At 41.0% G+C, this 17,609-nt stretch overlaps 1 protein-coding gene across 7 annotated transcripts in view; it reads right to left on the bottom strand.

The window, feature by feature from the left end:
- Positions 1–946: 946 nt before the first annotated feature.
- ELP1 (elongator complex protein 1) overlaps positions 947–17,609 on the bottom strand; it is a 68,604-nt gene continuing 51,941 nt past the window's right edge. For 3 of the 7 annotated variants that reach the window (XM_033237871.1, XM_033237872.1, XM_033237873.1), the window contains 8 exons: positions 16,142–16,204; positions 15,375–15,435; positions 13,062–13,175; positions 12,458–12,569; positions 11,644–11,771; positions 11,015–11,169; positions 7,923–7,998; positions 3,260–3,623 (listed from right to left, as the gene is read on the bottom strand). In XM_033237871.1, the coding sequence (XP_033093762.1) occupies positions 3,523–3,623; positions 7,923–7,998; positions 11,015–11,169; positions 11,644–11,771; positions 12,458–12,569; positions 13,062–13,175; positions 15,375–15,435; positions 16,142–16,204 (810 nt within the window). In that variant the 3' untranslated portion in view covers positions 3,260–3,522. Of the gene's footprint in view, positions 1,575–1,876; positions 2,278–3,259; positions 3,624–7,922; positions 7,999–11,014; positions 11,170–11,643; positions 11,772–12,457; positions 12,570–13,061; positions 13,176–15,374; positions 15,436–16,141; positions 16,205–17,609 lie in introns of those variants that run through there. The other 4 variants (XR_004443621.1, XR_004443619.1, XM_033237874.1 and 1 more) reach the window with 4 other exon arrangements.

The following is a 17,609-nucleotide window of genomic DNA, read 5'->3' as shown; positions in this document are numbered from 1 at the left end:
TGGGACAGAATCCAAATTTATGTACTCTTTTCTAAAACTTGACAGAATCTTGCCCCCAAATTAAGCATTCACCACTCAGAGGAGTTCTCTCCTTTGCTCATACACTCAGTTTTCCCCCATGAATTCTTCTTGGCTTTGCCTCAATTTGGAAGGTCTCCTCCTGCCTGCTTCTTCTAAAAATGAACAAAATTCAATCCTGCTCAGATGACAGAAACAGTAATTGATACTAATTTGCATTCAAACAAATTATTTCTTGCTGCTTCAATACATTATTTAAGGAAACTAAATGTCCAGGAAAATTCACACCATTATCAATGAACACATTTACTTCTATTTCCAATCTATCAGCATGGGTCCCTTTATAATTATCCAAAGCAAGAGCACTATAATATATTCAAATATAAGTTACCATGCTTATTTACCCATGCCAAAGAGTGGCTACAAAGTACTTGCAGCCTTTCAATACTGGGCACTTAATTACAGCAAATCCATGTAAGTCAAAAAGTAGATTTCAAAAGCAAAGTATATCTTCTTCCTCTTCTTTTTAAAAACTATTATTTTGTGAAAACGTTTAAACATACAGAAAAGTTGAATTTTACAGTGAATACTCCTAGATTGATTCTATAGTTGACACCTTGCTATACTGGCAAAGGCTTCTTAAATTACAGTTTTGGCCATATCACTTCTTTGAGGATCCAAAGTAGCATTTCCTGTTTGTTTATGTACAGTGCTGTAGCTTGGGCATTTGTTTCCCTAAACCTCATGTTGAAATGTGATCACCAATGTTGGAAGTGGGAGGTGTTTTGGTCACGGGGGCAGATTCTACGTGAATGGTTTGGTTCCATCCTCATGGTAATGAGTGAGTTTTCACTCTATTAGTTCCTTTGAAAGCTGGTTGTTTAGAGACACAAACGGACTAAGATATACAGTAAGGAAGGTCTGGTTCTGATATTTAAAACATGGAAGAATTTTTAATTAGAATGAAGTGGGCGTTTTCTAGACTCACCATAAAAATAAAATATTCTCATTTTGAGACAGTTTTTTTTGGTGGGGGGCGGGGTGGAGAATTGAGTAAAAGAGAAGTCAGTAAAGTACCATAAAGAAAAATAAATGAAGTGGCCTAGACACTAACAAAAATATCTGAGTTAAAGAAACAGCATTTGGAGAACAGAGAATAATTCACAACCATGCATGCCATACAATGCACACTGATCACTCATACCAAACGTGCATGATACTGTTTAGAAATTCTAATCTGTTCCAACTCTAACATTGCTAACTCTCTAGCAGAAAATACACAGGCAGTAAAACAGTCCCTATAGACATTGTAATTATAGGAGGCTCAGCCCAGTTATAACTGAAAGCACATGACCTGGTAACATGTTACAAAATAACAGCTGTCAGCAAAGGAGGGCTTATAATTTCAAAGGATACTTTTTATTCTGCTTTAGTTTAAGGTGACAAGAAGCCATTTAAGTGATTACACTTGACCAAATGTAGCACTAACAGCCATTGTAATCTTCTCCTCCAATAAAGTAAGACAATTTAGAAACATTATTTTACTTGTCTTCACACTTTTTTTTTTTTTTTTTTTTTGAGACGGAGTCTAGCTCTGTCACCCAGGCTGGAGTGCAGTGGCGCGATCTTGGCTCACTGCAAGCTCCGCCTCCCGGGTTTACGCCATTCTCCTGCCTCAGCCTCCCCAGTAGCTGGGACTACAGGCGCCCGCCTCGTCGCCCGGCTAGTTTTTTGTATTTTTTAGTAGAGACGGGGTTTCACCGTGTAGACCAGGATGGTCTCGATCTCCTGACCTCGTGATCCACCCGTCTCGGCCTCCCAAAGTGCTGGGATTACAGGCTTGAGCCACCGCGCCCGGCCTTGTCTTCACACTTTTGAGGTAGAAACCATGAAACATTAATCTCATGATTACCATAATTATGCTCTCAAACAGCCCAAGTGAAAGAACAATCATTCTCACAAAATGATGCCATAATGGTTAAAGCTTAATGTCTTGCTAATGATTAAGATGTATACACAAAATAAAATAGAATTGCTTGTTGTCTGCTGAAGTTCTTGGCAAGGCTAAGGTAAGTTATCATTTTACTCTTTCCAGTTCTCAACAGACAGGCCTCAAAGAGCAAGGGGTGGTAGGACAACAGGAATTAGTGGCAATGGTCTTCTCTGTTGGATCCCTTCTAACTGTGGTCACTCAGTCTAGCAGGCTTAGCTTCCACTGGGTTCTTTTGTTGATCTTTGGTGGTATAAAAAGCTCAGCATCTAAAAGTAAGAAAGGAAGGGAAATTGTGACAGACATAGTCTTGTTGGAGGGCGCTGAGGCAGTAACTCCAAACTAAACAAACTAGGCAGGTGCGGTTTACAGCAATAAGACCATCAGAGCCAGAGTTAATGTGTCTGCTACCCCTGCAACCTCCAGGTCAGAGCAAACACAGCCTGGACGTCCTGCCCTGAGAGGAGGGACTGCATTTCAACCTCAGGCATGCTCACTCAGTGATTCAAAGTGGGAGAATGTTCTGTATTTCAAACTGGTGGGAGGGGTGGTGGCAGCAGTTACATGGCTGTATATGTTTATTAAAACTTATCAAGTTGTACACCTGAAATCTCTGCATTTCACTATATATAAAGTCTATCTCAATTTTTAAGGAATAGCAAAATGTGGTAGCACATATTCAGTAAGTGAAGTTAATGGACAGAAACTATGATGAAACTTCGACAAACATGTCGATCAATAAAGATGCCCTTGCTTTAAAAAAAGTAAATGGAGAGAGAGGGTTAGGAAAAGATTCTGTCATTGTAACCTAAAACTCCCAGGCACTCTTTCACTTAGATTTGTTAGGTCTCTTTTCTAACTAGGAATCATATACTGGAAGCAGAGATATGAGAAAATATGTATATATAAGGATTTTCTTTTTCAGCATTATTTATGATAAACTTCCAGCAGCAAATCTGTACATATGAGCCATGCAGGCATGACAAATCATAGTTGACCCTTGAAGGTAGGTTATGGGTGTGGACCCCTGCTGCACAGTCAAAAATCTGCATATACCATTTTTTTTTTCTTTTTTTGAGACAGGGTCTCCTTCTGTTGCCCAGGTTGGAGTGCAGTGGCACGATCATGGCTCACTGCAGCCTTGACACCCCAGGTTCATGTGACTCACCTCAGCCACCCAAGTAGCTGGGACTACAAGTGTGCACCACCATACCTGGCTAATTTTTGTAGAGACGAGGTTTCACCATGTGGCCCAGGCTACTCTCAAAACTCCTGGTCTCATTCCATCTACCTCAGCCTCCCAAAGTGCTGGGATTACAGGTGTGAGCCACCACACCTGGCCCCATGTTTAACTTCTGAATCTCCAAAACTCAAGTACTAATAGCTTACTGTTGTCCGGTAGCATATTGGCAACATAAAAAGTCAGTTAACAAATGTTTTGTATGTTACATGTATTATATACTATATTCCTACAATAAAGTAAGCTAGAGAAAATATTAAGAAAACAATATTTACTATTCTTTAAGTGGAAGTGGATCATCATAAAGGTCTTCATCTTTGTCATCTTCACGTTGAGTAGGCTGAAGTGGAGGAGGAAATAGTGGGGTTGGTCTTGCTGTCTCAGGGGCGGTAGAGATGAAACAGGTAGGGGAGGTTAAAGAGGAGACAACAGAGGTGGGCACACTCAGTTACTAACTTCACACAAATACACCATAATTTCTGATGTTTTTGCTTTTCATGTCTCTAAGGTACCAGTCCTTCCACAGTTTCTTTTAGTATCAGTGCCCATATTATAGAATCATCTATGTTGCAGAAGAAGCCAAAGGCAGTCTTGAATAATTGGAATCTTTGGAACAAATGTCAATTTATTTTCTGGCACTGCTTCTTCTATGTCATCTTCCTCATTGTCTGGCACTGGTTTGGAAGCACTCGTCTCCATCAAGTCATCTTCTGTTAATTCCTCTGGTGTGATGTCTATCACCTCTTGAATTTCTCCAAAACCCATCTTGACATCCTTCATGCATCACTTTTTTTTTTTTTTTTTTTTTGCCAGATCCACAGTCTCTTTCATGATTTCCTTGATAGGCTGTCATAAATCCTGTGAAGTCATGCACATCTGGACACAGTTTTCTCTAGCAGGAACTTATTGTCTTGGGCTTGATGGTTTTCACAGCTTTTCCTATAACAATGATGGCATCATTGATGGTGTAACTCTTCTAGACTTTCATGTTCTAGCAAGGTTCTTTTCCGTACATTTGACAATCCTTTCCACAGAGTACTGTTTGTAATGAGCCTTAAAGGTCCTTATGACCCCTTGATCTAGAGGCTGAATTAGAGATGTGTGTTTGGGGGCAAGTAGATCACTTCAACATCTTCAGTGTTGAACTCATGGGGTTTGGGGTGGCCTGGGGCATTCTCCAGTATCAAAAGAACTTTAAAAGGCAGTCCCCTTACTGGCAAGATACTACTTAACTTCAGGGACAAATCGACAAAGGAACCAATCCAGAAACAGTGTTCTCCTTGTCCAAGCCTTCTTGTTGTATGGTACAACCAAAAGCCTGGCAGCTGGTATTAATCTTTTCCCTTCCAGGCTCAGGGGTTAGCAGCTTTACAGATAAGAGCAGTCCTGATCATAAACCTGACTGCCTTTGCTGCTACCTCCTGGACGGCAGGAGCTGCTTTTCCTGTTATCTTGGTATTTGTAAAGCCAAACCTCTTTCTAAAATTATCAAACTATCCTTTGCTGGCATTAAATTCTTCAGCTTTAGATCCTTCATCTTTTTCCTTTAAGTTCTCATACAATGTGCTTTTTCTCAAATCATATTAGTTGTATAGGAATGCCTTTCTCATAGCAATCCTGCACTCACATAAAAGCTGCATTTTCAATACAAGATAAGAAGGTCTTTTGCAAAAAGTACAAGGTTTTCACCCCTGCTGGCATAGCTGCAGTGACAGCTTCATGAATTTCCTTTTCTTTTACAATCGTCCTGGCACTGGGTTCATTTATCTTGAAATGGTGGGCAACCACAGCTGCAGACCTCAATCTATAGTACGTATTGAGCAAGTGAACTTTTTCTTGTAATGTCATGACTTTTCTCTGCTTCCTGGAAGCATCACTTGTGGTACTTCCTATAGGTCTCATGGTGTTATTTAAGGTTTACGATATTACATTAAACATGATAAAAAAATACACAAGAACACAAGAGATCACTTTTCGCTGCCATATGCAATTAATGGAGACTGTCACGTGCTGCTCATGTGGACATGATTAGTGGCACACGGCATTTTAAGCAGATATTGGTGACACTTGAGCTCACCCACCACAATAGCAACAGGAGGTAGCCACAAAATTATTACAGTAGTGCAGTATATACTGCAGTTAATTTTATGCAGTTATGATTTAATACTACATCTTTATGTTTGTTTAATTTCTCTCCACTAAATGGTGCCATAAAGATAAAGGAATATCAATACTGGAAAAAGGTTAAATAAATTCACTGTCAACAACGTCCACACTTTCATAAATTGCAATTAAAGTTGGAATAAGACTATATTAAAAAAAACTAGTTACGAAAATAATGTGCTCTCATTTTTTTTTTTTTTTTTTTTTGAGACGGAGCCTCCCTCTGTCGCCCAGGCTGGAGTGCAGTGGCCGGATCTCAGCTCACTGCAAGCTCCGCCCCCGGGTTTACGCCATTCTCCTGCCTCAGCCTCCGGAGTAGCTGCGACTACAGGCGCCCGCCACCTCGCCCGGCTCATTTTTCGTATTTTTTAGTAGAGACGGGGTTTCACCGTGTTAGCCAGGATGGTCTCGATCTCCTGACCTCGTGATCCGCCCATCTCGGCCTCCCAAAGTGCTGGGATACAGGCACGAGCCACCACGCCCGGCCCTCATTTTTTAAAATTAGGCATAACTACAACTATATTTGATTCCAGACTTAATTTGAAATAAACGCAAAGTACAGACTTTTGGGCAAGAAAGTAATTATTCTGACCAATTATATGACAGCAGGACATGACATATTTCATATTTCCATATTTGAATTTCACAGCACACAAAAAAGTCATTTTTATAAAAATACCTTGAGGGCTTTGCAATTTTTCTAAGGAGCTCTTTCAATCCTTTGATGGTCAAAACCACTTGAAGCACTTATTTTGTCATCAATTGCAACGAGTCCAACCCAGCAGTGATTCAAGTACTTTTCCAGTATCATTTTAATCTATTTTATGTAATACTAAATTTTTGTAAGACTTGCAATTGATCTGCATGGTGCTGTATTGCATCAAAGCAGGAAACAATCAGAAATGATCCATCAAGTCATTGATTCCACTTGTGGGGATGTGCGAATATACTCAACTATTGTTAGCTGTGGAGGGGAGCTGAGTAATATTTGAGGGGGACTAATTTTGTGACTAGTTCATCAGTGGCAATTTTTGAATTATAGGAACTTCCCTTTTCCTATACAACCTTGAAACCACAAGGGTAATGATAATAAACACTCAGATAATGAGGGGCTCTCAAATATTACAGAGTGTCTTTAAGGCTCAGCTGGAAAACAAGAAAGTGCTCTTTGAAGTGGGAAAGCCATCTAGAATACCCTGGGGGATGGTGGGACTGACCTGACCTGAAGGTCAGCATCAGGCCAGCAACGAGGAACACAGGAGGCAGAAATCACAACTGGATTGCACTACCGCACAAAATAAACAATGACCAAATGGCCTCAGGTCTAATATAAGTTCCTAGCATCTGAGAAATAAGTGGGCTGGGCACAGGGGCACACGCCTGTAATCCCAGCACTTTGGGAGGCGGAGGCAGGAGGATCACTTGAGACCAGGAGTCTGAGACCAGCCTGGGCAACATATTAAGACCCCCATCTGTTTTTTTTAATAAAAAAATTTAAGAAAAAAAAAGGAATAAGTGGATGTGTTGAAATTGATACCAAAAGTACCTTGCCATTCTCCAGACAGAAGAGGAGCTAGGAATACAGTAGTTACTGTCTGGATGTATGAGTTGAGCTGGGATGGAAGGTAGCTGCTCTTTCCTGGTAGCAACATAAGCTATTAAAGTCAAACTTAATTTGAATCCCCACAGGCTACTTCAAATATCATCAAAATGCTATTACAGTGTAGCACTTCGGTGAAAAAAAATTTCAGAAAATTGCCTCTCACATGCTAGAAATGCAAGTAACAGCAGTTAAAACTGCTAATTATTTTACAAACTAATATTCACTTTTCAAAGCTAAAATGCTTGACTGACCCAACTATAAGTAAGGGCAAATACTCAAAGTCCCAAGTTGATCCATCAAATGTTTCTAACCAACTTTCAAAAGAAAGCGTTTAGGGTTTTTAATTTTTAGGGATATAAGCAATCTAATTGAGAATCATCTCCCTCAACAAACAAAACACTTCATGCATAACTAAACAGGAAATATGTATAAAATGCTAATATTCTTTGGATTTGCCTTCAAATTATATTGCTAATTCTAAACATAATAAAAAGGTCCCACTCACAAGCAAGTTTATGAAAATGCCCCGAAGATGCAAAGCGTAACTGCCAACAGCCAGTAATGATACTTCAGAAGAATCTTTTGATATATATGTAAATGTAGATAGTTTAGACTAAAACTGGAACTGTGATGTGCCTTTATGAAAAAGCGTATGCCACATAAAATATTTTTTAAAATTACACATACAATGGTCATGTTGGATTTTCCCGCACCAGGTCCCCCAACGCTAGAAGCATGAAACTGATCATACTAAAAGTGTGGTCTTAGAATTGAGGAAGAATTGTAGTCAATTTTTTGTAGTGAAAAATTGTATCCAATCTCTCCTTATACTGCTGATCTTCTCAATACTTACAGAAAGAGAGTCCTGCTGCTTAGTATTGTAATATTAAATGAGAAAAAATACTAACCAAGAACAGGAAGCGAAGTCTTGTGTTGTTGATAAGATGCCATAATACTATTTGCAGTAGAATTGGGACCTAGAACCTAAGGAGAAAACAGACTGTATCAGCAAAGATTATCTAATACTTCTCAAGACTGACAATACCAAAGGCCAAATCCCTACCAGCAGAAAACAGCCTGTCATTTCTACTGGCATGGTGTGAAACACAGTAACTCTCTTTCCTGATGTGATTTTAATTTGCCAGTTTCTCTAGCTGTAACTCAGACCTCTAATTCTCCTTTCTCCCAGAACAAGGTAAAGATAGGGGGTGGGGGAAAAGAAAAGAAACTCTACAATGATATATCCTGGCCTTTTCCAAATGAGCAAGCCACTCCCTGAGGAGAGGAGAAACAGTACAAGAGGTTATAAATACGCAGAGTATCAATTATATGCAAAGAGTTGTGAGAAACGAACATTTTTAGATTGAAATAAATACAAATATGTGCATACTATGGAGCAGAATGCAAACTGTGCACATGTGCTCCAGGTAAAACACAAGACTCCACAGGAATTTCAAGCCTGCAGCAAGCCTCTGGGCACACCCCTGGTTAGTGCAGACCCTTGGTGGCACACTCTCCAGAGCAATGCCACGAGAAGTCACTCACAGTATCCTGCACATACCACAACCATACTTCACCAATCAAAACCACAATAATAAAATGGATGTCTTAGAACTTAATGTGGGAGGCATGGCAGTTTACACCTGTAACCTCAGCACTTTGGGAGGCCAAGGCAGGAGGATCACTTGAGGTCAGGAGTTCAAGACCAGCTTGGGCAACATAGCAAGACTCCCCATGTCTACAAAAAAAAAAATATTTAAAATTTTAGCTGGGCATGGTAGTATGCACCTGTGGTCTCAATTACTCAGGAGACTGCGGTGGGAGGACTGCTTTAGCCCAGGCATTCGAGGCTACAGCAAGCCATGATTGATCACATCGCCACTGCACTCTAGCCTGGGTGACAGAGCAAGAAAAAAAATAAAATAAAATAAGACCTTAAAGTGATCGTGTGATCAGAAGAGAAGACGGAAGGGGACAGTATGGGAGTGGTATTATAAATTATCACCTTCAAGCAGGGCACGGTGGCTGATGCCTATAGTCCCAGCACTTTGGGAGGCTGAGGTGGGCAGACCGCTTGAGCCCCGGAGTTCAAGACCAGCTGGGGCAATATGGTGACACCGTGTCTACAGAAAATTTACAGAAAATTTGAAAATGAGCCAGGTGTTGTGGCATGTGCCAGTAGTCCCAGCTACTCAAGAGGCTGAGGTGGGAAGATCACCTGAGCCCAGGGAGGTAGATGCTGCAGTGTGGTGATCACTGCACTCCAGCCAGAGCAACAGAGTGAGACCCTATCTCAAAGAAAAAAACCAAAAACAATTATCATCAGAAGTACTACAGTTTTGAAGATGATGATCACATTTCTTCTAAGAAATACCTATTATAATCAATTCAAGAAGTTGTAGGGTCCTGATTCCTAGTTGCTTTTATTTCAATGGTCTGTAAAGTGCTTTTACATTCACCCTCTTATTTAACCTTCAAAGCACTCTACTGAAGCACACAGGGAAGTCTTATGCCCATTTCTAAATAAGGAAATCAAGCACGATAAACATATGTGTTTCTAAACAGTGAGCTCATTTGTAATCTCTCAGCTCCAACCCAGCCTTCTATCCACTGCTTGTGGTGCTGGGGCTGGGCACCTGAAAGATATTCCTCCTTGCTGTTGGCTTCCCATCATGTCCTGCCTACAGTGAACACCAGAGGGGGAGTACAAAGCTGGAGGATAAACAAAAGATTTGTAGATTTCTTCCTTGATTGGCTTTTTTTTTTTTTCTGAGATGGAGATCTGTTCTTGTTGTCCAGGTTGGAGCACAACAGCGCGATCTTGGCTCATCGCTACCTCTGCCTCCCAGGTTTCAAGTGATTCTCCTGCCTCAGCCTCCTGAGTAGCTGGGATTACAGGCATGCACCACCACGCCCGGGTAATTTCATATTTTTAGTAGAGACAGGGTTTCTCCATGTTGGTCAGGCTGGTCTCGAACTCCCAACCTCAGGTGATCCACCCATCTCAGTCTCCCAAAGTGCTGGGATTACAGGCATGAGCCACCACTGCGCCCGGCCCAACTGGCTGGCTTTTCCCCCAGCAGCAGTTGTTCCTTCCAGCTTCCATTTACTTCTGTACACTTGGACCCAGCCACCTAAGAAATGCCAGGACTAGCTGGCTGGCACCCTCCTCTCAGAGCTTCAAGAGCCAGCTCTACAGGGCCCCACTTCCAGGCTTCTAAATTCTAATAATCCCCAACTCCTCCTCCTGTTCCCTCAGGGAGGGTAAAGCTGCTTCCTATAGTTACTATCTCAATGTCCTTCCTCTGTATTTCCCTTTTGCCTTGTTTAGTCCTCTAATGCTTATTTAACCAATCCATATATTAAATTCTGTGATAAAATAATAGATAGGCTTTTGTTTTCCTTTCTAGATCTTGACTGATATACCAGCCTTTTGAATACAAATAAAAACTCTTAACAATAGACTTGAGGTATAAGAGAGTAAATACAGGTATAAATAATAAGCAGATAACAATACATTAGAATTCTGTGATACAAAGCTGATTCAGCCTTAAACACAACCAGCAAAGTCCATCGTAACAACACAGAAGTGACAAGTCAAATTTTTCATAAAACAAAAGGAAAAGCAATTGCCTGGGGTCCCTTTAAAGCCTGATCCCATCCAAGTGAGAGGCCGTCTCTGATCCCCTCTTCCCCGCTCTCTCCCCACTCCAACCTCACTGAAGGCCAGGAGCGACTGCGTGACTTTCTCATTTTCTCCATGACATCTGCTTCACCCAGAAAGGAAAATGATAGCCCATTTAACCTACGCCAAGGTGTACTAGTCACTCTACAGGCAAATATAAAATCTTACTGACAGCTTAAACATAAATCTAAGATAATTTAAATATGGCATCTTATGTTTTTAAGAACAGGAAAACTTTTTGACTTGGGGAGTGTGTGAACATAATAACCCATGAAAATGATGAAAAAAATGCACACCGTCTTTGAGAAAACTTACAGGGGTAGCTGAATTCTGCTGGGAGGTAAGAGTCCAAATTTCTGGAAGTGACCTTTCTATCCACTGCAGCGTATCTTCAAAGGCCTTCTGTAATTCCCTTCCTTGTTCATCAAACTCAAAGAGAAAGAGTACCTTTAAAAGATGGTATACTTCATCTAGAGAGAAGAAATTGGAAAGAGTGGTAAGTTATATTCCCAGCTCCATAGACCGAATCATACCACAGCTTCTATCTAAAGCCAAAAATTTCTATGATCCCACTGCGGGTCCTTTCTCCTACATTATCTTTTTTCTTCCCAAATGCTGGCATAATTAAACACATGTACTACAAAAAGAAAATCAAGCACACTGGGGGACCCACGCAGAAAGCAGTGTCCCACAATTCTTTATCCTGGCTTAAGCATCTCTCCCAGTTCAGTGAGGGGGATGCCAAATGGAGGAAGGCTTCTCAGTTGCCAGCTAAGAAGGGCTGCTTCAGGAATGTGTGCTGACATGACCCTTCCTGCTAAAAGTTCTCATCTTTCCTCAAATTGGGAAAATGGTAGCTTAATCACCTACTGAACTCTGCCTGTCTGTGCCGACTGTTCACTATCGTTTGGGGTCAGGAATCATAATCAGGACTGAGAATATACCTTTCAGGTTTTCAGTGTTCTGTACCACTTCACTCAGTGCCTCCAGGAGGGCCAGGTCCTCCAGCGGACTGCCTTCTTTGAGGCTGTGCTTCTTCCGCTCTGCTTTTCGGCGATTCTTAGATGATCTCCTGTTAGAAATTACACAGATATTTTTAAGCCTCCTGAGTAGCTAGGACTACAGGCATGTGCTACCTTGCCTGGCTACTTTCTTGCAGTTGCTGATCATCCCACACAACTTCACAGTTCTCCATTTCAAATTCCTAAAGCATAATTCAGTTTAAATATATAATATTGCATTGTTTTACATATTCCAAGCAAGACTTTAAGCTCTTATAACTCATATCTCCTTATAAGTTTTTGGTAACATCTACTGCACCTACCATACGGGTGTTGCATGAATATTTCTGACAAATTACTATATTTGGTAAAAGTGTGATGACTTATTTTACATGTATGGTCTCTTCCAATCCTGATTTTGAATAGAAGAAGCTTGATCTTTTCATTTTTTCAGTGCCTATACCTTAGTCACAACATTTGTCCAAAGCATAAAATCGGATGTTAATATAAACTGAGCACTCAGTGGAGGAACTGCCTCATGGGGAGTGGGAAAGAGGAAGCTGAGGAAGAAAACCTTTCAATGCCAAGTTTAATGTCTCAGATATGCTGGGAAAGTCTCTGAACAACTTCCACACAGCATTGAATAATATTCTCTCCACTCTCACTACACTGTCCCAGTAGAAAACCAACCTATTTGCTTCCACTTTCCCCATACGCCCAGGGCATGGTCAATGTGCTGAATCAATGTGATACGTACGCTGATATCCTGGAGTTACTATGGGAGTATTTGGCACTCATGTCACTGCCACTCACAACACTGCTAGTTTCAGAGAAGAGGTCTGACTCTTGGCTGTGGGGTACCTCATCATCTAGAAAAGAAGAACCAGAAGCAGATGAAAACACTGCCTGCTAATGTGTGGGTTTACTTTCAGGGAGGTAAATGAACTAGAGTCAACTGGGGCATATCAAAGGATGGATGAAAATGATTGCAAAGCTGATCTCAAAATGAATGAGATAATATTAAATACAGTAATTACTAATGTCAATCAGTAGTTTCCTGAACTTTTTTCTGGAAATGAGGAAACTCATTTTGTTAGACACGGAAGTAGTCAGCTGCTGTGGTTGAATGGGGGTCAGTGGGAACATCTGGCAGAGCTCTTCCCGTTCATGCTTGGTCCTGCCCTTCACCAACACACAAACACAGACACAGATGGCCCTGAAGGGGCTCCACAGAGACCTCACACTTCCCCATGGCACAGTAATCAGACTGCAGGAGGAACACTAAGCAATCGAGAGAATGTGTGGCATTACCCGACACCCACGGCCCTGCATGTGTCGATGGTCTTCACGCAGACACTCACCCAGACCTGCCTGCTGGGCTTGCTCCTTGAGCTCTCGAACTACCAGTAAACGTTTCTTATGGCGACTGAATGTGGCTGTCTGAGAGTCCAGAAATGCCATATAATTTTTCTGGGCTGGAGATGCAGAATGTAAATAGTTTGAGCATGAGGTTTAAGCAAAGAGAAAAAACTACAGGTGGGAAGCAGTGAAGGAGGGTTAGAATTCTGCAAAAAGAAAAGGGTTACTAGGTTTTTTCCTAGTAAGTTTTTTTTTTCCTACTAGGTTACGAGTTTTTCTCCTTAATAAGCATTAACAAATTAGAGATTGAGATTCCAGATCTTAGAGTTCATCAATATTATCCCAGAATACACGATACCACTGAACTTGTAAAATCACCTGAACGAAGACTTGGTATCTAAACCAAGAGAGGATTGGGAAAAAAAAAAAAAAAAAAACGGTAGCGGGGAAGGGGCACAGTTAACAAAAGTAAGAAGAAAGTTACCTAAACGTTTCTGGCTAAACATCCATCAAAATGCCCATGGACGTGGAAAAAATGTATCAAATGATTTCTGAAAAATATTGTCCAATGGAAAAATACGCAAGAGAAAAATAACACTAGTAGAATACATTTTAAAGAAGCAAAATACTACTATCCAAGGATGTATTTTATTAATAGGTTTTGGGCCTATGCAGATGGAATTATCGGCATTTTTCTAAGAAAGGTTCTCATTAATGGTGAAAATCCAAGAGCTGGTTAGATTATTATAGACGAAGAATCATACTTTCAGCACCCAGTTAGAGGTACCTAAAGTGAATGACATAAAAAGTACCCCATCGCCGGGCGCGGTGGCTCAAGCCTGTAATCCCAGCACTTTGGGAGGCCGAGACGGGCGGATCACGAGGTCAGGAGATCGAGACCATCTTGGCTAACACGGTGAAACCCCGTCTCTACTAAAAATACAAAAAATTAGCCGGGCGTGGTGGCGGGCGCCTGTAGTCCCAGCTACTCCGGAGGCTGAGGCGGGAGAATGGCATGAACCCGGGAGGCGGAGCTTGCAGTGAGCCGAGATCGCGCCACTGCACTCCAGCCTGGGCGACACAGCCAGACTCCGTCTCAAAAAAAAAAAAAAAAAGTACCCCAGCAATGTTTTAATTAGGATGGGGGAAGGGGGTGCAGACAAGGTAAGAATGTGCATACATGTAAATGTCAGAAAAGCCAGACGTTACTTACAGGGTGGATTTGCATATAAAAAGGCAGAGCTTAAAATCAACCACTCCCTAAGGTTTCTGTAAGTCAAACTGATGTCCTTCTCCGCTTCGCTTTTAAGGGGTCACAGTGACCATCTGGGTATTCTAGAACTGGTAATATTCATATGTTCTCCAAGAACCACAAACTTCATTTGAAAAAGTAATTTTTTAAAAATACTTTGAAAAAGTTGAAAACTACATAAAAGTTACAAGAGTTCAATGAACACACATATACCCTTCACCTAGATTTACCAATTATTAACATTTTTTTTTTTTTTTTTTTTTTTTTTTTTTTTGAGACGGAGTCTTGCTCTGTCACCCAGGCTGGAGTGCAGTGGCCGGATCTCAGCTCACTGCAAGCTCCGCCTCCCGGGTTCATGCCATTCTCCCGCCTCAGCCTCCGGAGTAGCTGGGACTACAGGCGCCCGCCACCTCGCCCGGCTAGTTTTTTTTTTTTGTATTTTTTGTAGAGACGGGGTTTCACCGTGTTAGCCAGGATGGTCTCGATCTCCTGACCTCGTGATCCACCCGTCTCGGCCTCCCAAAGTGCTGGGATTACAGGCTTGAGCCACCGCGCCCGGCCGTTTTGACATATTTTTTGTTTCCTGTTTCTCTGCATGGAAAATATTTTCCTATTACTTTTGTGAAACATTTTAAGAGTAAGGTAGAGATATGATCCTTCATTCCTAAATATTTCATTCCTAAATATTTATCTCTTAAGAATAATAGGATATTACCTTACATAACCACAACATGATTATTAAATGCCAGAAATGTATCACCATTACACTACTATCTAATATAGTTCATATTCAAGTTTACCAACTATTCTCAAATACAAAGATTCTTAATCATATTTGATTACAGGACAGGTTTCTAACATTTAAATATTTTATTTGTTACCATTTAATAGCTCAGCATATATAAAAATTCTAGTGAGAATTAAATATTATATCCAGTGGGTAATTTTGATTGCATCTACATGACATATTATTAAAAAAACACAGTAATAGGAGGAGACTCTCTCATCTCTCTCTCCTCTCCTTTTTCCAAATGAGGAATTCTATCTAAAATGGAACCCTCACCTTCTAAAATGGAAGGCTTTACGTTGGTTTCTATAATATCCAGTCTGTTATATTTGTATATCTAGAAGGAAAAACACAATAATTTCAGGAAGGAAAACTTCTAGCCATTGGAGAGTTGAGATAATTAGAAAGACATGGATTACTTTCAGAGGTAATCAGAATATTTTCCTGAAAAACAGGCCTCCTACAAGGCAGCCAAGGAAATTCAATTCATTTCAGTAAAAAGACAGTAATATTTCAAATGTAGAGGATTAATTCCAAAATATTATCAAGAATGATAAGGCCAGGCACAGTGGCTCACGCCTGTAATCCCAGCACTTTGGGAAGCCGAGACGGGTAGATCACGAGGTCAGGAGATCAAGACCATCCTGACTAACATGGCGAAATCCCGTCTCTACTAAAAATACAAAAAATTAGCCGGGCGTGGTGGCGGGCGCCTGTAGTCTCAGCTACTCGGGAGGCTGAGGCAGGAGAATGACATGAACCCGGGAGGTGGAGCTTGCAGTGAGCCGAGATCGCACTACTGCACTCCAGCCTGGGTGACAGAGCGAGACTCCGTCTCAAAAAATAAATAAATAAATAATTAATTAATTAATTAAATAAATAAAAACGGTTTTAAAAACACTGCTTTTCCTTAAGCCAGGATCCTGACCTATTTCTACTTATTTCACAAGCCTCAGAAGACAAGAGATTCCAACTGATCTGGAATCCCCTGCTCGCCCTCTCTGCTTAGCCCCCAACATCCAGAGGGTTTAAAAGATTCTTACCAGCCTCAAAGCTTCTTCCCAGGAAGCTCCTTCTAACAGCAAGAGCACAGCTTCTTCATAATCCTGACAAGGGAACAGGAAGAAGACAACAGGTGAAGAGAGTGTGTCAGATGTCATCACAGCCAACTGCAAAACTAACCACAGACCTGCCTCTATCTCCCTGGCCAGGGGAGAACTCCTAGTTCTCAACATCATGCCTATCCTAGAGTTCATGTCTCCATAAATATTGATACAAAAGACAAAGGAGCAGTGTAAATTCTGAAAATAATGACAAAACACAAGGTAAGCATCATCTCTCTGCATGCCTGGACATCAAAACCACCAGAAAGGTCTGTTAGACATGCCCATCTCCCCAGCTTTACTACCAAGTTTGATTCAGCAGGTTTAGGTGGGCTCCAGAGTTGTTAACAAGACCACACTTTGAAAAAATAGTAGACTAGAACAGCAATCTTCTAAATGTTTTGTTTTTCTATTTTTTTTTCTCAGACAGGGTCTCACTCTATCGCCCAGGCTGGGATGCAGGGGCACAATCATAGCTCACTGCAGCCTTGACCTCCTGGCCTCAAGTGATCCTCCTGCCTCAGTCTCCCATGTAGCTGGGACTACAGGCATATGCCACCACATCCAGCTAATTAAAAAAATGTTTTTAGAGACAGTGTCTCACTATGTTGTCCAGGCTGGTCTTGAACTCCTAGCCTCAAGCAATCCTCCTTTCTCAATCTGCCAAGCAGCTGGGATTACAGGCCTTTGCTCATTTCAAAATTGATTTATCTGGCTTTCTGTTGTTGAGTTGCAGAAGTTCCTTACATATTCTGGATATTAGACCTTTATCAGATATATGATTTGCAAATATCTTCTTCCATTCTATATGCTGTCTTTTCACATTCTTGACAATACCCTTGATACACACAAGTTCTTAATTTTTATAAAATCCAATTTATCAATTTATTGATTGTGTTTTGGTATTAATTCCAACCATCCATTGCTAAATCCAAAGTCATGAAGATTTACCCCTGTTTTCTTCTAAGAGTTTTATAGTTTCATTTTGGTTTTCTTTTAGACAGGGTCTTATTCTGTTGTCCAGGCAAAAGTGCAGTGGCGTGAACTCAGCTCACTGCAGTCTCAAACTTATGGGCTCAGGAAATCCTCCCACCTTGGCCTCCCAAGGAGTTGGGACTACAAGTGCACACAACCATGCCTGGCTAATTATGTTTTTATTTTTTGTAGAAACAAGGTCTTTCTATGTTGCCCAGGCTGGTCTCAAACCCCTGGGCTCAAGTGATCCTCCCATCTCAGCCTCTCGAAAAGTGCTGGAATCACAGGCATGAAACTTTGTGCCCAGCCTTCAAGAGTTTTACAGTTTTAGCTCTTAAATTTTTGTTGTTGATCCATTTTGAATGGCCAGCAGTTTTTGAAAACTCAGATAATATTGAATAAAAATCCTTTCCAGCTTCTTTTGAAGAAAAAA

This window comes from Trachypithecus francoisi, unplaced genomic scaffold (genome assembly GCF_009764315.1).
Source record: "Trachypithecus francoisi isolate TF-2019V2 unplaced genomic scaffold, Tfra_2.0 Lachesis_group16, whole genome shotgun sequence".
Taxonomy (NCBI): domain Eukaryota; kingdom Metazoa; phylum Chordata; class Mammalia; order Primates; family Cercopithecidae; genus Trachypithecus; species Trachypithecus francoisi.
The sequence above is the reverse complement of the archived record's forward strand: the minus strand, read 5'-3'. Positions and strand labels throughout refer to the sequence as shown.